Raw genomic sequence first — 22,933 nt, forward strand, 5'->3', positions numbered from 1 at the left:
GCAAATGTGATCACTGTGAGCATCAATGGTGTCCACCAGCTCCCACATATTGCAGCAGCAACACATCACCTGATCTCCCATTCTATGTAATTAATTACATTTATTAATATTATTCTTAAATACACTCTGCCCCGATTGTAGATGGTGAATATCACACCTTAGATACTATAAACCAAAGAGATTTAAGCTTAAAAAGGGAGAAATACTCACCAACCAATCACTTACCTGCTTTCTGGTGATGTCACACTTGGATTACTTTTTACCTCTCTCCTTCCCTCCGAGTTCCGAGTTCGGAGACTGGTAAACCTTACCTGGTCTCTGGGGCCTTTTATAGCCCCGCTCTGCCGCTCGAGATTCCCGCCGACACTGTGAGGCCTTACCTGGTCTCTGGGACTTTTATAGCCCCGCTCTGCCGCTCGAGATTCCCACCGACGGTGTGAGGCCTTACCTGGTCTCTGGGGCCTTTTATAGCCCCGCTCTGCCGCTCGAGATTCCCGCCGACGCTGTGAGGCCTTACCTGGTCTCTGGGACTTTTATAGCCCCGCTCTGCCGCTCGAGATTCCCACCGACGCTGTGAGGCCTTACCTGGTCTCTGGGGCCTTTTATAGCCCCGCTCTGCCGCTCGAGATTCCCGCCGACACTGTGAGACCTTACCTGGGACTCTGGGGCCTTTTATAGCCCCGCTCTGCCGCTCGAGATTCCCGCCGACGCTGTGATGCCTTACCTGGTCTCTGGGGACTTTTATAGCCCCGCTCTGCCGCTCGAGATTCCCGCCGACACTGTGAGGCCTTACCTGGTCTCTGGGGCCTTTTATAGCCCCGCTCTGCCGCTCGAGATTCCCGCCGACGCTGTGAGGCCTTACCTGGTCTCTGGGGCCTTTTATAGCCCCGCTCTGCCGCTCGAGATTCCCGCCGACACTGTGAGGCCTTACCTGGTCTCTGGGGCCTTTTATAGTCCCGCTCTGCCGCTCGAGATTCCCGCCGACGCTGTGAGGCCTTACCTGGTCTCTGGGGCCTTTTATAGCCCCGCTCTGCCGCTCGAGATTCCTGCCGACACTGAGGCCTTACCTGGTCTCTGGGGCCTTTTATAGCCCCGCTCTGCCGCTCGAGTTTCCCGCCGATGCTGTGAGGCCTTACCTGGTCTCTGGGGCCTTTTATACCCCGCTCTGCCGCTCGAGTTTCCCGCCAACGCTCTGAGACCTTACCTGGTCTCTGGGGCCTTTTATACCCCGCTCTGCCGCTCGAGTTTCCCGCCAACGCTCTGAGGCCTTACCTGGTCTCTGGGGCCTTTTATAGCCCCGCTCTGCCGCTCGAGATTCCTGCCGACACTGAGGCCTTACCTGGTCTCTGGGGCCTTTTATAGCCCCGCTCTGCCGCTCGAGATTCCCGCCGACACTGAGGCCTTACCTGGTATCTGGAACCTTTTATAGCTCCGCTGCTGCTCGAGATTCCCGCCAACACTGAGAGGCCTTACCTGGTCTCTGGGGCCTTTTATAGCCCCGCTCTGCCGCTCGAGATTCCCTCCGATGCTGTGAGGCCTCACTTGGTCTCTGGGGCCTTTTATAGCCCCGCTCTGCCGCTCGAGATTCCCGCCGACGCTGTGAGGCCTTACCTGGTCTCTGGGGCCTTTTATAGCCCCGCTCTGCCGCTCGAGATTCCCGCTGACGCTGTGATTTACACTGGTCCTGGAGATGGACTGGGGAGAAAGGTCAGAGAGAGTCCCATTGACTCAGACACACACTGGTCCTGGAGATGGACTGGGGAGAAAGGTCAGAGAGAGTCCCATTGACTCAGATACACACTGGTCCAGGAGATGGACGGGTGAGAAAGGTTAGAGAGAGTCCCATTGACTCAGATACACACTGGTCCTGGAGATGGACTGGGGAGAAAGGTCAGAGAGAGTCCCATTGACTCAGATACACACTGGTCCTGGAGATAGACCGGGGAGAAAGGTCAGAGAGAGTCCCATTGACTCAGATACACACTGGTCCTGGAGATGGACTGGGGAGAAAGGTCAGAGAGAGTCCCATTGACTCAGATACACACTGGGCCTGGAGATGGACTGGGGAGAAAGGTCAGAGAGAGTCCAATTGACTCAGATACACACTGGTCCTGGAGATGGACGCTCCCGCACTCGCCCCCTGACCCTCCCGCACTCGCCCCCTGACCCTCCCGCACTCGCCCCCTGACCCTCCCGCACTCGCCCCCTGACCCTCCCGCACTCGCCCCCTGACCCTCCCGCACTCACCCCCTGACCCTCCCGCACTCACCCCCTGACTCTCCCGCACTCGCCCTGATGGGGCTCTTCTCAAGTACACCAAGTGGTGCAATAAAACACCCCCAGAATCAAGGCCCTGCTCCTGGGGAAGGTGATCAGGCCCCAGGAACCAGTGCAAGTGAACAAAGTCAGGGTCAAGGCCCTGCTCCTGGGGAAGGTGATCACGCCCCAGGAACCAGTGCAAGTGAAGCGACTCCTTCTCCCGGAGATTTATTAAATGTGAATGCTCCAAGAGTTGACCAATAATCAGGTTAGTAATATTAATCAAGGAGTCAATTTCTGCTGTAAGGAGGGATGATACCTTAGCAGGTTCCTCTGATGAGGCCATATGGGTAGAACTTAAAAACAAAAAGGGGGCAAGCACTTTGCTGGGAGTGTACTATCGGCCCCCAAACAGTAAGGGGGAGATAGAGGAACAGATATGTAGGCAAATCTCAGAAGTGTAGAAATAATAGGGTAATAATTGTTGGGGATTTCAACCTCCCCAATATTAACTGGTATAGTCAGAGTGTGAAAGGCTTAGAGGGTGCAGAATTCTTAAAGTGCATCCAGGAGAGCTTTTTCAGCCAACATGTAGAAAGTCCTACAAGAGAGGGGGCGGTACTGGACCTAATTCGAGGGAATGTAGCAGGGGAAGTGGTAGAAGGGTTAGTAGGAGAGCATTTTGGTGACAGTGACCATAATTTGGTGAGATTTAAAGTAGTTATGGCAAAGGACAAAGATGGACCGGAAATAAAGGGTCTAAATTGGGGGAAGGCCGATTTTAATATGATAAGGCAGGATCTGGCCAAAGTGGACTGGGATCAGCTACTTGTAGGAAAATCCACATCAGAGCAGTGGGAGTCTTTCAGAAAGGAAATAGAGAGAGTACAACGCCAACATGTTCCCGTAAAGGTCAAGGGTGGGACCAACAAGCCCAGGCAACCCTGGATGTCATCAAGGGACATACAAGAATGGTTTAGGAAAAAAAGGGAGGCTTTTGGCAGATACAAAGGACTAAAAACAGTGGAAGCCCTAGAGGAGTACAGAAGGTGCAGGGGGGTACTTAAAAAAGAAATTAGAACGAAGAGGGGTCATGAAAAAACACTGGTAGGCAAAATAAAGGAAAATCCCAAGGTGTTTTATTAGTATATTAAGGGCAAGAGGATAACCAGGGAAAGAGTAGAGCCCATTAGGGACCAAGGTGGCAATCTGTGTGTAGAGCCAGAAGATGTAGGTGAGGTTTTAAATTAATATTTTGCATCTGTGTTCACTATGGAGAAGGACGATGCAGGCATAGAAATCAGGCAGGGGGATTGTGATATACTCGAACAAATTAGTATTGAGAGGGAGGAGGTACTAGTGGTTTTAGCGGGCTTAAAAGTGGATAAACCCCCAGGCCCAGACGAGATGTATCCCAGGCTGCTGTGTGAGGCAAGGGAGGAGATTGCAGGGGCTCTGACACAAATTTTCAGAACCTCTCTGACCACAGGGGAGGTGCCAGAGGACTGGAGAACAGCTAACGTAGTACCATTATTCAAGAAGGGTAGTAGTAGGGATAAACCAGGGAATTACAGGCCAGTGAGCCGAACATCAGTGGTAGGGAAATTATTGGAAAAAATTCTGAGGGACAGAATTAGTCTCCACTTGGAGAGGCAAGGATTAATCAAGGATAGTCAGCATGGCTTTGTCAGGGGGAGATCATGTCCAACCAATTTGATTGAATTTTTCAATGGGGGTGACGAGGTGTGTGGATGAGGGCAGTCCAGTTGATGTAGTCTACATGGACTTCAGTAAGGCTTTTGACAAAGTCCCACATGGGAGACTGGTCAAGAAGGTAAGAGCCCATGGGATCCAGGGCAATTTGGCACATTGGATCCAAAATTGGCTTAGTGGCAGGAGGCAGAGGGTGATGGTCAAAGGTTGTTTTGTGACTGGAAGCCTGTGTCCAGTGGGTTACCGCAGGGATCGGTGCTGGGTCCTTTGCTGTTTGTAGTGTACATTAATGATTTAGATATGAATGTAGGAGGTTTGATCAGTAAGTTCGCAGATGACACGAAAATTGGTGGAGTGGTAAATAGCGAGGAGGGAAGCCTCAGGCTACAGGAAAATATAGACGGGTTGGTTAGATGGGCAGCACAGTGGCAAATGGAATTTAACCCTGAAAAGTGTGAGGTGATGCATTTTGGGAGGACTAACAAGGGAATACACAATGAATGGTAGAACCCTAGGAAGGACAGAGGATCAGAGGGACCTTGGTGTGCATGTACATAGATCCCTTAGGGCAGCAGGACAGCTAGATAGGGTGGTTAAGAAGGCATATGGGATACTTATATTCTATGCCTCGGCTAATGAAGGCAAGAGCAGGGAGGTTATGATGGAGCTGTACAAAACGCTAGTTAGGCCACAGCTGGAATACTGTGTGCAGTTCTGGTTGCCACACTATAGGAAGAATGTGATTGCATTGGAGAGGGTGCAGAGGAGATTCACCAGGGTGTTACCTGGGCTGGAGCGCTTCAGCTATGAAGAGAGACTGGGCAGGCTGGGGTTGTTTTCCTTAGAGCAGAGAAGGCTGAGGGGGGACCTGATTGAGGTGTACAAAATTATGAGGGGCATAGGGTAGATAGAAAGGAACTTTTCCCCTTAGTAGAGGGGTCAATAACAAGGGGGCATAGTTTCAAGGTAAGGGGCAGGAGGTTTAGAGGGGATTTGAGGAAAAACTTTTTCACCCAGAGGGTGGTTGGAATCTGGAACTCACTGCCTGAAAGGGTGGTAGAGGCAGGAACCCTCACAACATTCAAGAAGCATTTAGATGAGCACTTGAAGCACCATAGCATACAAGGCTACGGACCAAGTGATGGAAAATGGGATTAGAATAGACAGGGCTTGATGGCCGGCGCGGACACGATGGGCCGAAGGGCCTCTTTCTGTGCTGTATAAATCTATGACTCTATGGTAGCACTCTTGCCTCTGAGGCATAAGGTTGTGGGTTCAAGTCCCACTCCAGAGACTCGAGCACAAAAATCCAGGCTGACACTCCAGTGCAGTACTGAGGCACTGTCAGAGGTGGCGTCTTTCGGATGAGACATTAAACTGAGGCCCTGTCTGCTCTCTCAGGTGGATGTAAAAGATCCCATGACACTATTTTGAGAAAGAAAGACTTGCATTTATATAGTGCTTTCATGACCAGCAGACGTCTTGAAGTGCTTTACAGCCAATGAAGTACTTTTGAGGTGTAGTCACTGTTGTAATGTGGGAAAGAGCAGGAGAAATATCCCCGGTGTCCTAGCCAATGTTTATCCCTCAATCAATGTAACAAAAGGATAATAGCAAAATACTGTGGATGCTGGAAATCTGAAATAACAACAGGAAATGCTGGAAACACTCAGCAGGCCAGGCAACATCCGTAGAGAGAGAAACAGAGTTAACAAAAAGATAGATTATCTGGTCATTATCACATTGCTGTTTGTGGGAGCTTGCTGTGCACTATTTGACTGCCGCATTTCCTACATTACACCAGTGACTACACTTCAAAAGTACTTCATTGGCTGTAAAGCACTTTGGGACGTCCGGTGGTGGTGAAAGGCGCTATAGAAATGCAAGTGTTTCTTTCTTCACTGGTCTCACCAGCGACCTCTTCTGGCTGATGGTTGATTGACAGACGATAGTCCGTGCATGCACACAGGGAGCGGCGGTTCGGACCGAGTCCGGCACAGTGACCCCTCCCGGTCACCAAGGGCAACAACCGCGCATGCCCAGAGGGGGCCAACCCCCCTCCCCCACTCGGAGCTGCGCCTGCGCACTCGGATCCTGCTGGACGGAGTTGGCGCAGGCCATTCCGGGGAAAGGCCTTGGTGTCGGGTCCAGAGTCTCGATCGGTGACGCAAAGTGAGTTTTCTCCGCTCCAATTGGGTGGAAAATCGCGCGGGGTGGGGGGGAGGGGTGGATCGGGAGAGAATAAAGAGAAATAGAAAAACCCGAGAGTCCGCGAGGCCCCGGACCGAGCGGCGTCAGTTGGACAGAGCACGTGATCTCCTGGGAAATGTGACCTGGCCCCAGGGCCTGATTGACGGGAGCTTCCGACCAATAGGGAGCGAGCGGGGCGGGGCTGGAGGAGCGAGCCGGCGGCGGGTCCTCCAACCAATCGGGGAGCCCGAGGGGCGGGACTAGCGCCGGCTGATTGTCTGATCCGCAGGGCAGCGAGTTTCTCCAGTCCCTTGTTCAGGACCCGGGGCCAGGGGAGGCTGTGGGCCTTTATTCCCCGCATTGGACACAAGGCTCTTTGGCTCACAACACACTGGCTCAGGTTTTAATTGAGACTTTTTAAATTCATCAATAAAAGCAGATAAACCTCGTGCTTCTGTGGAACAAACTTTCTAATATTTTATAGAATCATAAAATGGTTACAGCACAGAAGGAGGCCATTCAGCCCGTCGAGCCCGTGCCGGCTCTCTGCAAGACCACTTCAGCTAGTCCCACTCCCCGCCCTTTCCCCGTAACCCTGCAATTCTTTTTCATTCAGGTACTTATCCAATTCCCTTTTGAAAGCGGTGATTGAATCTGCCTCCACCACCCTTTCAGGCAGTGCATTCCAGATCCTAACCACTCGCTGCATGAAAAAGTTTTTCCTCATGTCGCCTTTGGTTCCTCTGCCAATCACCTTAAATCTGTGTCCTCTGGTTCTCGAGCCTTCCGCCAATGGGAACAGTTTCTATCTACTCTGTCCAGAACACCTCATGATTTTGAACACCTCTATCAAATCTCCTCTCTACCTTCTCTGCTCTAAGGAGAACCACCCCAGCTTCTCCAGTCTATCCACCAAACTGAAGTCCCTCATCCCTTATCCCTGGAACCATTCTTGTAAATCTTTTCTGCACCCTCTCAAAAGCCTTCACATTCTTCATAAAGTGCAGTTGAGGCCGATCCAGTGTTTTATAAAGGTTCATCATAACCTCCTTGCTTTTGGACTCTATGCCTCTATTTATACAGGATCCTGTATGCATTTTTATCCACTTTCTCAATCTGCCCTGCCACCTTTTAGGATTGTAACCTTTAGTTTATATTGCCTCTCCTCGTTCTTCCTACCAAAATGTATCACTTCGCACGTTTCTGCGCTAAATTTCATCTGCCACGTGTCTGCCCATTCCACCAGCCTGTCTATGTCCTCTGTCCAAGTCAAAGTCATTAATATATATCAAGAAAAGCAGTGGTCCCTGGGGAACACCACTGTGTACCTTCCTCCAGTCCGAAACACAACCGTTCACCACTACTCTCTGTTTTCTGTCACTTTGCCAATTCCCTGTCCATGCTGCCACTGTCCCTTTTATTCCATGGCCTTCAACTTTGCTGGCAAGCCTATTATGTGGCACTTTGTTGAACGCCTTTTTGGAAATCCATGTACACCACGTTAACCGCATTGCCCTCATCAACCCTCTCTGTTACCTCATCAAAAAACTCAATCAGCATCAGAGCGGCCGGGCCCGGTGGACGTGCGGCCAGGGCCCTGGCACCAGGAAACCCAGGGTGCAGCGCCTCCCCCAGACAGCAGAAACCACAACTGGATCGACACCAGAGCCGCCAATCCAGAGCCGGTTTGTATCAGGGCGGGCGCTGGATGCGGAAGTCGGTCCCTGGCCGCCTGTGCAGGTGTTTCCTGGTGCATCAGTTTGAGCTGGAGTGGAGATGGAGGAGAAGCTGCTGGGTTTATCCCCCAGTACTTCTGAGCCCAGGAGGACCCAACGATTTCCAATGTGAGACTGTCAAGGGAGGTGGATTTTGAGGGAGATTAGGTTGTTACACAGACACTGTCCGCACAATGTAAAAGAATATTGTTTTAGAAACAAGTATTTCTGTACAGGCTTTTAATCCAGTTTACAGCTACAGATTTCTTTTAATTCATTCTTGGGATGTGGGCGTAGCTCGCAAGAGCAGCAAATATTGCCAATCCCCAGTTTCCCGTTGAGAAGGGGCTGGTGAGTCACCTTCTTGAACTACTGCAGTCCGTGTAGTGAAGGTATTCCCACAATGTTGTTCGGTGAGGAGTTCCAGGATTATGACCCAGCAACGATGAATATATCTGAGTCAGGATGGTGTGTGACTTGGAGGGGAACTTGGAGGTGATGGTGCTCCCATACAACAGCTGCCCTTGTCCTTCTAGGTGGTGGAGGTTGTGGGTTTTGGAGGTTCTATCAAAGTTCTGGTCGGGTTGCAGATGTATAAAGTTCCTTTCCTTCGCCCCCTCCCACTCCCACCTCTCTCTCTCTCCTCCCATAGAGGCCAGAGTCTTGTGTAGGCCCAGACCAGGTGGCGGATTCCCTTCCCTGAAGGACATCAGTGAACCAGTTGGGTTTTTATGTCAATCCGGCAGCTTTCATGCTCACTTTTTTCTAGTGCCGGCCCCACAATTGACCAGATTCATTGAGCTCAATTTCACAACCTGCCTTTGTTTTCTTGTGGGTTGTCTCTCACGCTCCCTGTTTTATATTAATTTTACAGGGCACTGGAAGGGGAGGATTTACAGATGGTAAGCTCAAACCCAACATCGCTTCAAGATCTGACAGTCACTCGACTCATCGGATCTGAATATCATCGGCCTCTGAACATGGAAGCAAAAAGCACCGTTCACAGCGGGGAGAAACCATACATGTGTTCTGTGTGTGGACGAGGCTTCAACCAATCCTCTGGCCTATCGAGACACAAGCGCATTCACATTGGGGAGAGGCCATTCACATGCTCTGAGTGTGGGAAGGGATTCACTAATTCATCCAACCTGGTGAATCACCAGCGTGCTCACACTGGGGAGAGGCCGTTCACCTGCTCAGAGTGTGGGAAGGGATTCACTCAGTCAACCCACCTACTGACACACCAGCGAGTTCACACCGGGGAGAGGCCGTTCACCTGCTCGGAGTGTGGGAAGGGATTCACTCAGTTATCCCACCTACTGAGACACCAGCGAGTTCACACTGGAGAGAGACCGTTCACCTGCTCCGAGTGTGGGAAGGGATTCACTCAGTCATCCAACCTGCTGAAGCACGAGCGAGTTCACACTGGGGAGAGGCCGTTCACCTGCTCTGAGTGTGGGAAGGGATTCACTCAGTCATCTGAAATTCAGACACACCAGCGTGTTCACACCGGGGAGAGGTCGTTCACCTGCTCCGAGTGTGGGAAGGGATTCACTCAGTCAATCCACCTACTGACACACCAGCGAGTTCACACCGGTGAGAGGCCGTTCACCTGCTCTGAGTGTGGGAAGGGATTCACTAATTCATCCCACCTACTGAGACACCAGAGAGTTCACACTGGGGAGAGGCCGTTCACCTGCTCTGAGTGTGGGAAGGGATTCACTCAGTCATCTGACCTTCAGAAACACCAGCGAGTTCACACTGACAGACCTTTTAACTGCTTGGACTGTGGGAAGTGCTTTAAAAGTTCCTGGGAACTGACATGCCATCAACGTGTTCACACTGGGGAGAGACCGTTCAGGTGCTCTCACTGTGGGACTGGGTTCAGGCAATCATCTGACCTCATTGTACACCAGCGAGTTCACACTGGGGAGAGGCCGTTCACCTGCTCCGTGTGTGGGAAGGGATTCACTCGTTCATCCAACCTCCTGACACACCAGCGAGTTCACAAGTGACTGCAGGGGGTGGATTCTGTTGCTGCTGTTAATCACATCCAGGACTGAACCATGTTCATTCTGACAGTTGGGTTTGTTTCTGCTGATGTTAATAACTCCGGGATCTGGGCTGGAGTTTAATATTTTGGATGTATGTCCAATAAATCAATTTTGTTTTAAACACATTATTGTAGATTTTCTTCTTTCCCACCTGAGTGTTTAGCATCACCTGGCTGGAGCTCAAAGGACAATCTGGGGGAGGATCGTACGGCGGGAACAGAACTCCAGCCTGGACACAGTCCTTCAGGGCCACACTGAGAGGGGCAAACGGCACTTTGGTCTTTCTTGTCTCTCTTCACTGACAGCAAAGTTGCCATGCGGGTTAATCTCGAGGGTGTGAGAAACGTGTCCCAACCGCGCTCTGCCATGGTTCAGATCTCCTAGGCACAGAACAGAAGGCTCCTTTAGGAATGTACCCCAGTGCTTTTTTTTTAATGGCCTTATTAATGTGTGTCGCTACTCTTAGTGATTGTGTAACTGTATCCCTGGATCCCTCTGCTCCTCCAGTCCATTTAGACACTTGGGGGAAATTCGGTGGCGCCCGCTTTGGGTCGCTAACATCACCGGGGCTAATTTTAGCCCTCTGAAAAATTTAGCGCCCCTGCACATTAATTTCAGTGGTAGCGCCCCAGGCAGGAGGCGGGGTGCTACTGGAAGTGCGCTCCTCCCTCTTGAGGTGCTACCAGTGAATTTCACGGCGCTTTGTGTAATAGCGTCACGCCCATTGGCACATATCACCGCGTCATGGCTGACCTCCCTCCCTGATTAAAGGGGAGGAGCCCAGCACTGCGTACACCGGGGCCCTTCTGGACCACCGGGGAGTGGGGTGTGAGCGGGAAGCTTAAAAAGGCTTCAGAGACCCAGGTAAGGCCTCAGACCGTGGGTGTCGGCGGGAGGCGCGAGCGGGAAGCTTAAAAAGGCTTCAGAGACCCAGGTAAGGCCTACCAATCTCCAGTCTCCGAAGTCAGAGGGAAGGAGAGAGGTAAAAAGTAATCCAAGTGTGACGTCACCAGAAAGCGGGTAAGTGATTGGTTGGTAAGTATTTCTCTCTTTTTAAGCTTAAACTCTGTGGTTTATAGTTTCTAAGGTGCGATATTCATCATCTAGAATCGGGGCAGAGGGTATTTAAAAATAATATTAATAAGTTTAATTAATTACATAGAATGGGAGATCAGGTGATGTGTTGCTGCTGCAATATGTGGGAGCTGGTGGACACCATTGATGCTCACGGTGATCACATTTGCAGTAAGTGTTGGCTGCTCGAGGAATTCCGGCTCCGTGTTGAAGAGCTGGAGTCCGAGCTTCAAACACTGAGACACATCAGGGAGGGGGAGAGTTACCTGGACTCTGTGTATCAGGAGGTAGTCACGCCAATTAGATTAATTAATTCAGATGTAGTCCATGGCCAGGGTCAGGATGGTGTGACTAGAAGTGAGGCAGGTACGGGGATCCAGGAGGTAGTGTTGGAGGAGCTGCAGCCCTTGCTCTTGTCCAACAGGTTTGAGGCTCTTACTCCCTGTGAGGATGGGAACAGGGACTGCGGGGAGGATGAGCAACCTGGCCACAGCACCGTGGAGCGGGGGGCCATTCAAGTGGGGGAGTTAAAAGAAATGTTGCAGTGGTAGGGGATAGTATCGTTAGGGGGATAGATAGAGTTCTTTGCAGCCGAGAGCGAGAGTCCCGAAGGCTGTGTTGCCTGCCCGGTGCCAGGGTTAAGGACATCTCCTCTGGGCTAGAGAGAAACTTGGAGTGGGAGGGGGAGGATCCAGTTGTCGTGGTCCATGTTGGTACCAACGACATAGATAGGACAAGGAAGGAGGTTCTGCTGAGGGAGTTTGAGCAGCTAGGGGCCAAATTAAAAAGCAGAACCACAAGGGTAATAATCTCTGGATTACTACCTGACCCACGTGCAAATTTGGCTAGGGTAAATAAAATCAGAGAGTTAAATGCGTGGCTCAAAGACTGGTGTGGGAGAAATGGGTTTTGCTTCCTGGGACACTGGCATCAGTACTGGGACAGGAGAGAGCTGTTCCATTGGGACGGACTTCACTTGTCCAGTGCTGGGACTAGAATCCTGGTGAATTGAATAACTAGGGCTGTAGAGAGGGCTTTAAACTAATTAGTGGGGGGGGAGGTTTTAAGAGAGCGAAAAATAAAAATGACAGCAGAGAAGGCAATAGAGCAAGGTAGCAGTGGGGGAATTAAAAACCAGAGCGTGTCAGGAAGGGACAGAATGTATAATGATAAAGGTAAAGTAGTAAAAGGGGTAAAAGCAGGAATAAATTGTCAGAAAACATACTTGAAAGTTCTTTATCTGAATGCATGCAGCATTCGTAACAAAATTGATGCGTTGACGGTGCAAATAACTACACATGGGTATGATCTGGTAGCCATTACGGAAACATGGCTGCAAGATAACATGAATGGGAACTAAACATACAAGGGTATTTGAGAATTAGGAAAGACAGACAGGAAGGAAAGGGAGGTGGGGTTGCTATGTTAATCAAGGATGGAATCACTGCATTAGTCAGAAATTATATTGGGTTAAAGGATCAGGACAGTGAAACAGTTTGGGTGGAGATAAGGAATAATAGGGAAAAAGTCACTAGTGGGTGTAGTCTATAGGCCTCCTAACAGTTGCAACTCTGTTGGTCAGAGTATAAATCTGGAAATAGTTGGGGCTTGTAATAAGGGAACAGCTATAATCATGGGGGATTTTAACTTTCATATTGACTGGACTAATCAAATTGGGCATGGCAGCATTGAGGAAGAGTTCATAGAGTGTATTAGGGACGGGTTCCCTGAGCAGTATGTAACTGAACCAACCAGGGGCAGGCAATCTTAGATGTGGTCCTGTGTAATGAGACAGGATTAATAAAAAATGTCCTAGTAAAGGATCCCCTTGGAATGAGTGACCATAATATGGTTGAATTCCAAATTCATTTTGAGGGTGAGAGAGTTGGATCTCAAACCAGCATACTAAGCTTAAATAAAGGAGACTATGAAGGTATGAGAGTAGAATTGACTGAAGTGGACTGGGAAAACAGATTAAAGTGTAAGACGGTACAAGAGCTGTGGTCTACATTCAAGGAGATATTTCACATCTTTCAAGATAAATATATTCCACTGAGGAAAAAGGGGAGTAACAGAAAAGACAGCCATCCGTGGCTTTGTAAAGTAATAAAGGATAGTATTTGACTGAAAACAAGGGCATATAAATTAGCCAAATCTAGTGGGAGGATAGAAGATTGGGAAGCATTTAAAAGCCAGCAAAGAATAACTAAAAGATTAATTAAGAAAGGGAAGATAGATTATGAAAGTAAACTAGCAAAAAATATAAAAACAGATAGCAAGAGTTTCTACAGTTATATAAAAAGAAAAAGGGTGGCTAAAGTGAACGTTGGTCCCTTAGAGGATGGGACTGGGAAACTAATGGTGGGGAACATGGAGATGGCAAAGACGCTGAACAAATATTTTGTATCAGTCTTTACAGTAGAGGACACTGAAATAAAGAATAGATTTGCCTTTCTAATCTAGGCTTTATTAACTTTAAAAATCCAGCAGCACATCTTTCAACACCAGTCTCCCACCATGACTGGAGAGAACTGAATTTAAGATGGCCACCACAAATCACCTGACATCCACTACCAATGAGTTTACAGCATATATCTCAAGGTAGAAACAAACAACCAATTACAATACTTCTTACTAACACAGAGAACAACCACCCCATTCACCAATCACAATACTTCTTATTAAACATAGTAAATAATCACCACATTCACCCCTCCTTTTAAAACATGCTCCAACCTAAATAACCTTTACAATTTATAATTAATTTATTTACAACTAAAATACAAATATAATATTTCAACAATTTTAAAACATTATTATCAATTTAAAAGTCCATTTTCAATCGGTCGACCGGATATCTTGTTCGTGTCGACCTTCTTAACCTTGGTGAAATTCCTTCTTCCACACCCGGAGACACCGAAGTATCTTCTGCAGGAAGGCTATCCATATCCCGATTATCAACGGTTTCCGGATTGGAAATCCCATCAGGAAGTAAACTAGGACGGTCATGAACATCCATCAAAGGCTGACTAATAGAAGTATAATTATCTACAATAGGATTGGAAACATTCGTAGTATCTATAACAACATCCGCATTATCTGAATCATGACTATTATTAGTATCCTTGGAAGAGGGCTGGCCACCACAAGGAGCCAAGTCTTTAATTGAAACAGTACTTTCTTTCCCATCTTGGAATCGAATATGAGCATATTGGGAATTTGCCTCCAACAGCTCCACCTCCTCCACTAAAGGATCATACTTTGACAATCTAACATGGCGTCGAAGCAGCACAGGTCCCTGCATAGTAAGCCATGAAGGTACCGAATATCCCGTAGTAGATCTCCGCGGGTAATTAAAGAACCTTTCATGGGGGGTCACATTAGTAGCCGTTGAAAGCAATGATCTAATGGAATGCAGGGCATCAGGCAGTACCATTTCCCACTGTGTATTCTTAAGGTTCTGGGATGTCAAAGCCAACATAACTGCCTTCCAGATCACCCCATTGTATCGTTCGCACTGTCCATTACCCTGGGGGTTATACGGGGTAGTTCTACTAGTAGAAATTCCCCGACTCTGAAGGTATTCCTTCAACTGGGAAGACATAAAAGAACTTCCCTGATCCGAATGGATATACACAGGCATCCCAAAGATGACAAAAAGTTGAGTCAGACATTTGATAACTGTAGCAGCTGATACATCTGCGCAAGGAAAAGCAAAATGAAACCTTGAAAACTCATCCACAACAGTAAATATGTATCGATTTTGAGTTGTTGAAGGAAGAGGCCCCTTAAAATCAACGCTCAGACGTTCAAAAGGAGAAGTAGCCTTTATAAGATGAGCTCGTTGAGGCTTAAAGAAATTCGGTTTACACTGAGCTCAGATAGAACATGATGAAGTCATCCGTTTGACGTCTTCAACTGAAAAGGGCAAATTCTTACTGCGTACGAAGTGTATCATCCTCGTAACCCCAGGATGACATAAGGCATTATGAAGATTAATAAGCGTATCTCCGTGAATCACAGAACAGTAAGCCCTCGACAGTGCATCAGCAGCAACATTATCCTTCCCTGGACGATAAACTATCAAAATGGTAACATGCCAACTCAATCCTCCACCTCATTATTTTATCATTTTTGATCTTTCCAAAATGTTTAACATCAAACATAAAGGACACAGATTTTTGATCAGTTACCAACGTGAAATGTCGCCCCGATAAATAATGTCTCCATTTACGCAGTGCTTCTACTATTGCATATGCCTCTTTTTCTATTGAAGAATGTCTTTTTTCACTATTGTTCAAAGTACGTGAGAAAAAGGCCACAGGTCTTCCATTTTGGTTCAGAGTAGCCCCAATTGCAAAATCAGAAGCATCCATCTCAATCACAAAGGGAACCTGCTCATCAATAGAATGCACAACTGCTCCTCGGATATCCTTTTTAAATTTATCAAAACATGTCCTGGCCTCCCATGATAGAGGATATGTCGTAACCCGTATAAGGGGCCGGATCTTCTGCGAAAAGTTTGCAATCCAATTAGAATAGTAAGAAAACAGTCCAACAACTCGTTGCAAAGCCTTAGAATTAGTAGGATAAGGTAAATCAACCAATGGTCGCAGACGTTCTGGATCTGGTTTAATCTTATTTCCCGAGATAATATACCCCAGTAGATTTACCTCAGTAGTCGAAAAGATACACTTCTCTTTATTAAAAGTTAAACCAACTTTTTCCGCAGCTTGAAGGAATCTTTCTAAATTAGAATCATGCTCCACCCTTGATTTACCACACACCGTGATATCATCTAAATATGAAAAGGTGTCAGAGAGAGAGTTATCACTTATAAAAGCATCCATTGCCCGTTGAAAACAAGCAACACCATTAGTAAAACCAAATGGTATTCGGCAAAACTGATACAGCTTTCCACCAGCCTCAAAGGCTGTATATGGTTGATCCCTCTTAACAATAGGAATCTGATGATAAGCACTCTTTAAATCAATAGTGCTAAAAAACTTATACTGAGATACTTTGTTGATAAGCTCATCAATCTTAGGCAAAGGGTACGCATCTAATTGAGTATACCTATTAATAGTTTGAGAGTAGTCTATCACCATTCGTTTCTTATGCCTCTCGTTAGTGGTGACAACTACCTGAGTCCGCCAAGGCGAACAACTAGGTTCAATGATTCCTTCCAATAAAAGACGTTGGACTTCAGAATTAATAAATTCTCTACCCTGACTGCTATACCTTCTTGACTTGGTAGCAATTGGCTTACAATCCGGCATCAAATTGGAAAAAAGTGATAATGGAGAAATGGATAAAGAAGTTAATCCACAAATGGATAAGGGTGGCTTAGTCCCTCCAAACGAAAGACTGAGAGACTCGTGTAATTTAAGCACATCATGACCAAGCAAAATATCCGCACAAAGATTAGGCAAAACAGATAGGCATATATCAGTATACGTATTACCTAGAAGAATCAATTTCACAAGGCAACAACCAGCTACTTGTGAAGTAAGGGTCGTCTGAGCCATACACACCTGATAAGTAACAGGCAAGATTTTCAAACACTTTTCCTTCGCAAACTGAAGACTTATAAAACTCTCGGTACTGCCCGTATCTATGAGAGCCTTCACTTCTAACCCATTAACTTGAGCCATAACTATAGCTTTGTTTAGGCCATGAGCAAATGCAGCAGAAATTGATGCAATAAACGCCCTCTCTACAGGTTGAATAGTCGCAGAAGAGGAGGTAATTGAACCTAATGATTTACAAACACGTGCATAATGGCCTCTCTTGCCGCATTTACTACACACAGCCTCCCGGGCAGGACACTTCAAACGAGGATGCCGGACGTTCCCACAAAAATAACACTTCTGAATCCTAGAGGCAACAGCCGCCGAAGTAGAAACTGTTTCAGAATCTAGTTAACCACTCCCATTAAGTCCACCTAATTCCTTTTCATCCAGAACTGCCGAAACCACAGTCGCAGACCGATTAGAAAGAGCATAAGAATCCGAACTTCTCTGAGCCATATCCAATGTAGAAGCATGCTCGAAAGCACTCTTGAGATCCAAAGTCTTATTTTCTAACAACCGCTGACGAATTGATCTAGACAGTAGTCCATTAATAAAAGCATCCCGTACCGATTCTTCCTTATATTCTTCGGCCGTCACGGCTTTATAATTACAGTTAGCACTAAGGTGCCGAAGTGTTTGTAAATAAGTATCCAAAGATTCTCCCACCTGCTGCCTACGGGCAGATAGAAGGTAACGTGCAAATACCTCATTCTTTGGTTTAACAAAAATCTTCTCCAATATAGAAATAGCCAATTCGTAAGTTTTACAGTCCAAAATATACTTATACACATCCGGAGCAATGTAGTTGATCAGCATATTCAGCTTATTCAGAGACTCTTGTTCCAACACACCCAAAACGTTTGTAAATGTACAATACCAATGTTTCCATTTATCATCCACTCCTGCAGAATTAGGGTCAGCATTGAATCGTTCCGGTTGAAGATATCGCTCCATTCTGATAAAAAGTTAATAAATTGAAATAAAGAATAGATTTGCCTATCTAATCTAGGCTTTATTAACTTTAAAAATCCAGTAGCACATCTTTCAACACCAGTCTCTCACCATGACTGGAGAGAACTGAATTTAAGATGGCCACCACAAATCACCTGACATCCACTACCAATGAGTTTACAGCATATATCTCAAGGTAGAAACAAACAACCAATTACAATACTTCTTACTAACACAGAGAACAACCACTCCATTCACCAATCACAATACTTCTTATTAAACATAGGAAATAATCACCACAGACACTAAAAATATCCCAACACTGGACAAACAGGGGGCAATGGGCGGGGGGGGGGAGCTAAACACGATTAAAATCACTAAGGAGATGGCACTCAGTAAAATAATGGGACTTAAGGTGGATAAATCCCCCGGACCTGATGGCCTACATCCTAGGGTCTTGAGAGAAGTGGCGGTAGGGATTGTGGATGCATTGGTGATCATTTTCCAGAACTCCCTGGACTCAGGAAAGGTCCCGGCAGATTGGAAAACTGCTAATGTAACACCCTTATTTAAGAAGGGAAGTAGACAAAAAGCTGGAAACTATAGACCAGTTAGCCTAACATCTGTGGTTGGCAAAATGTTGGAGTCCATTATTAAGGATACAGTAACAGAGCATTTGGATAAACATAATTTAATAGGACAGAGTCAGCATGGTTTTACAAAGGGGAAGTCATGTTTGACAAATTTGCTCGAATTCTTTGAGGATGTAACATACAGGGTGGATAAAGGGGAACCAGTGGATATAGTGTATTTGGACTTCCAAAAGGCATTTGACAAGGTTCCACACAAAAGATTACTGATCAAGATAAAAAAATCACGGGATTGGGCTAATATACTGGCATAGGTGGAAGATTGGCTATCTAACAGAAAACAAAGAGTTGGGATAAATGGTTCGTTCTCGGGCTGGCAATCAGTAACTAGTGGTGTTCTGCAGGGGTCAGTGCTGGGACCCCAACTCTTTACAATCTGTATTAACGATTTGGAGGAAGGGACCGAGTGCAACATATCCAAGTTTGCCGACGATACAAAGATGGGAGGGAAAGCAGTGAGTGAGGAGGACATAAAAACCTGCAAAAGGACATAGACAGGTTAAGTGAGTGGGCAGAGATTTGGCAGATGCAATATAATGTTGGAAAGTGTGAGGTTATGCACTTTGGCAGAAAAAATCAAAGAGCAAGTTATTATCTAAATGGAGAGAAACTGCAAAGTGCTACAGTACAAAGGGATCTGGGGGACCTGGTGCATGAAACACAAAAAGTTAGTATGCAGGTGCAGCAGGTGATCAGGAAGGCCAATAGAATCTTGGCTTTTATTGCAAGGGGGATGGAGTATAAAAACAGGGAAGTCTTGCTGCAGTTATACAGGGTATTGGTGAGGCCACACCTGGAATACTGCGTGCAGTTTTGGTTTCCATAGTTAAGAAAAGATATACTTGCCCTCGAGGCGGTTCAGAGAAGGTTCACTCGGTTGATTCCAGAGATGAGGGTGTTGACTTATGAGGAAAGGTTGAGTAGGTTGGGACTCTACTCATTGGAGTTCAGAAGAATGAGAGGCGATCTTATCGAAACATATAAGATTGTGAGGGGGCTTGATTGGGTGGATGCAGTGAGAATGTTTCCACTGATAGGTGAGATTAGAACTAGGGGGCATAATCTTAGAATAAGGGGCTGCCCTTTCAAAACTGAGATGAGGAGAAACTTCTTCACTCAGAGGGTAGTAAATCTATGGAATTTGCTACCCCAGAGAGCTGTGGAAGCTGCAACATTAAATAAATTTAAAATGGAGATAAACATTTTCCTAGCAGATAAGGGAATTAGGGGTTACGGGGAGAGGGCAGGGAAGTGGACGTGAGTCTAGATTCAGATCAGCCATGATCCTATTGAATTGCGGAGCAGGCCTGAGGGGCCGTATGGCCTACTCCTGCTCCTATTTCTTATGTTCTTATGTGTCGATCAAGAGGAGCGCCGGGCTGTGCAATCACGGCTGGCACCCCGAAGAAGAAAGGGGGCAGGTGCTGGCAGTCGGCCAAAATAAAAAGTTGCCGCCCGACACCTGCCCTTTTAAGTGGCGTTGCCGCGGCTGCAGAAATGACCCCTGACCCTGTCGGACATATCGTCCAGCGATAGGTCAGGGGTCGCAACCCAAGGTTGCAGCTGGGGTGCTGCGCATGGTGATGACGTAATTGCCGGAGGTGCAGTGTCGCAGGGAGCTACCGACTACCTCCACCGCTAACCTCCCGCTGAATATCGCGGGAGGCCAAAGGAACCCAATTTCACCCCCTTGTCCAAATAGTGTGTGGCCTCCTTATTCTTCCCACCAAAACACACCCCCTCATACTGATCTGCAGTGAAATTCATTAACACACCACCTCACACTGATCTATAGTGAAATTCATTAACACACCGCCTCACACTGATCTATAGTGAAATTCATTAACACACCATCTCACACTGATCTATAGTGAAATTCATTAACACCACCTCACACTGATCTATAGTGAAATTCTTTAACACACCACCTCACACTGATCTATAGTGAAATTCATTTGCCAATTACACGCCCATTCTGAAATTTATTAATATCTTCTTGCATTTTGTCTTCCTCAGTATTTACCTCCCAATTTGGTGTCCTCGACAAATTTTGAAATTGTTCTTCTGATTCCCGAGTCCAAATCATTTATGAACAACAGTGATCCCAGCACCGATCCCTGTGGAACACCACTTCCCACCTTTTCCCATTCTGAGTAGCTATTCCCAACCCCTACTCTCTGTTTTCTGTTTTGTAACCAGCTTGCGATCCATAAACAGTCTGTAAGATCGACAAGATGACCCAGGTCAGGCCGTGTGGAGTGAAGAGCCAGGCAGCAGAATGGATGGAAAGATGGCTACAAAACAGAAATCAGAGGGTTGGAGTCAAGGGAAGTTTGTTGCGATCTGTCCATCCATTCTGTTACCTGGCCCTTGACTCCACACGGCCTGACCGTGGTCATCTTGTCGATCGTACACACTGCAGACATAGTGCAGCAGTGGTGGAGGGGGTGGATATTGAGTCCTGTGGCAGGAGTGCTCCTGACAGGGTTACAGAGCCTTCAACCTCCAGGGATGGGCAATAAATACTGGCTTTTCCAGTGACGCCCACATCTTGAGAATGAATGAAAAAAAAATTCAAGACTGCAACAATACAGACCAGTTGCCCAATCTGATCAAAGTGCAGATGGCTGGTGCTGACAAGATACAGATCAGCAGGAGTCGGATCTGATGTAAAAGGAAGCATCGAGGATGGATGGAGGACTGAGGGTCCTCGGCAAGAGCCTGTGCATCATCATGGGCGCCTCGAGGGGTCTGGGGAAGAGGCTGTCCCTGGTGCTGGCTCCCAGGCTGCGGGCTGGCTCCCACCTGGTGCTGATGGCCAGGTCCGGGGATGACCTGCGGGAGGTGGAGCGCCAGGTGCTGGAAGCAACGGCTCTGTTGGGCAGCGGGTTGAGGGTGAGTCGTGTGGAAGCCAAGCTCAGCGAGGCAGAGCCGGTGCCGTGGGTGCAGAGCTCGATCAGGTGGCCAGGACCAGGACCAGGACGGACCTCCGGAGCGGCTATTCCTCATCAACAACACGGGTGAGGGCCGGAGGCTTGTTGATCAAATTAAGGCTCACGGTATTAAAGGGAGTGGGGCAGCATGGATAGGAAGTTGCGTAAAGGGCAGAAAACAGAGAGTAGTGGTTAGTGGATGTTCTTCAGACTGGAGGGATGTAAACAGTGGTGTCCCCCAGGGTCAGTGTTGGCACCATGGCTCTTCTCAATATAGAGAAATGTTCTGGGCTTGAGTTTATGGGGCAAGATCAAAATCTCTAGATGATGCCAAAAAAGGGACATTGGCCAACTGTGAAAGGCCTGTCAGTGACTTCAGTGCATACACAAGTTATAAATGGGGCAGGGAGATGGCAGATGCAGTTTAATGCAGAGAAATGTGAGCTGATACATTTTTCTTCCCGCTAAAATCTAAAAAATATGCATCAAATGGTAAAACTTAGAAAGGAGCAGAGAAGAGAGTCTTGGGAGGTGAGATTCGAGCGAACCCCTTGCCCTATTAATTAGCAGGTTCAGGTGTCCAGTGTCACCAACTTTAATACTCTATTAAGAAGCTGATGCGTTTATATCACATCGGCTTTGGGTTAAAGTGGTCATCGAGGCAAACACCACGTATCCCATCAAACTATCTCAAGTTGGGTACAGCATGGGTTAGATACAGAGTAAAGCTCCCTCTACACTGTTCCATCAAACAATCCCAGGGCAGGTGCAGCACGGGTTAGATACAGAGTAAAGCTCCCTCTACACTGTCCCATCAAACACTCCCAGGACAGGTACAGCATGGGGTAGATACAGAGTAAAGCTCCTTCTACACTGTCCCATCAAACACTCCCAGTGTAGATACAGCACGGGTTAGATACAGAGTAAAGCTCCCTCTACACTGTCCCATCAAACACTCACAGGGCAGGTACAGCATGGGTTAGATAAAGAGTAAAGCTCCCTCTACACTGTCCCATCAAACACTCCCAGTGCGGGGACAGCACGGGTTAGATACAGAGTAAAGCTCCCTCTACACTGTCCCATCAAACACTCGCAGGGCAGGTACAGCACAGGTTAGATACAGAGTAAAGCTCCCTCTACACTGTCCCATCAAACACTCGCAGGGCATGTACAGCACAGGTTAGATACAGAGTAAAGCTCCCTCTACACTGTCCCATCAAACACTCCCAGGGCAGCTACAGCACGGGTTAGATACAGAGCAAAGTACCCTCTGCAGTGTCCCATCAAACACTCTCAGGGCAAGTACAGCACGGGTTAGATACATAGTAAAGCACCCTCTGCACTGTCCCATCAAACACTCCCAGGGCAGGTACAGTATGTGTTAGATACAGAGTAAAGCTCCCTCTACACTGTCCCATCAAACACTCCCAGGGCAGGTACAGCACGGGTTAGATACAGAGTAAAGCTCCCTCTACACTGTCCCATCAAACACTCCCAGGGCAGGTACAGCACGGGTTAGATACAGAGTAAAGCTCCCTCTACACTGTCCCATCAAACACTCGCAGGGCATGTACAGCACGGGTTAGATACAGAGTAAAGCTTCCTCTACACTGTTCCATCAAACACTCCCAGGGCAGGTACAGCACGGGTTGATACAGAGTAAAGCTCCCTCTACACTGTCCCATCAAACACTCCCAGGGCAGGTACAGCACAGGGTTAGATACAGAGTAAAGCTCCCTCTACACTGTCCCATCAAACACTCCCAGGGCAGGTACAGCACGGGTTGATACAGAGTAAAGCTCCCTCTACACTGTCCCATCA

At 47.5% G+C, this 22,933-nt stretch overlaps 1 protein-coding gene across 1 annotated transcript in view; it reads left to right on the plus strand.

Moving 5' to 3' along the window:
- The window catches only part of LOC147094288 (uncharacterized), a 71,527-nt gene extending 61,470 nt beyond the window's left edge, over positions 1-10,057 (plus strand). Inside the window, exon 3 of the mRNA XM_085974218.1 lies at positions 8,922-10,057. Coding sequence (XP_085830344.1) covers positions 8,922-9,892 — 971 coding nt within the window. The 3' untranslated portion in view covers positions 9,893-10,057. The remainder of the gene's footprint in view (positions 1-8,921) is intronic.
- Positions 10,058-22,933: the final 12,876 nt, after the last annotated feature.

The sequence above is a fragment of the Somniosus microcephalus genome, unplaced genomic scaffold (assembly GCF_052327205.1).
Source record: "Somniosus microcephalus isolate GS21.2 unplaced genomic scaffold, FLI_Smic_1.0 unresolved_chr1, whole genome shotgun sequence".
NCBI lineage: Eukaryota > Metazoa > Chordata > Chondrichthyes > Squaliformes > Somniosidae > Somniosus > Somniosus microcephalus.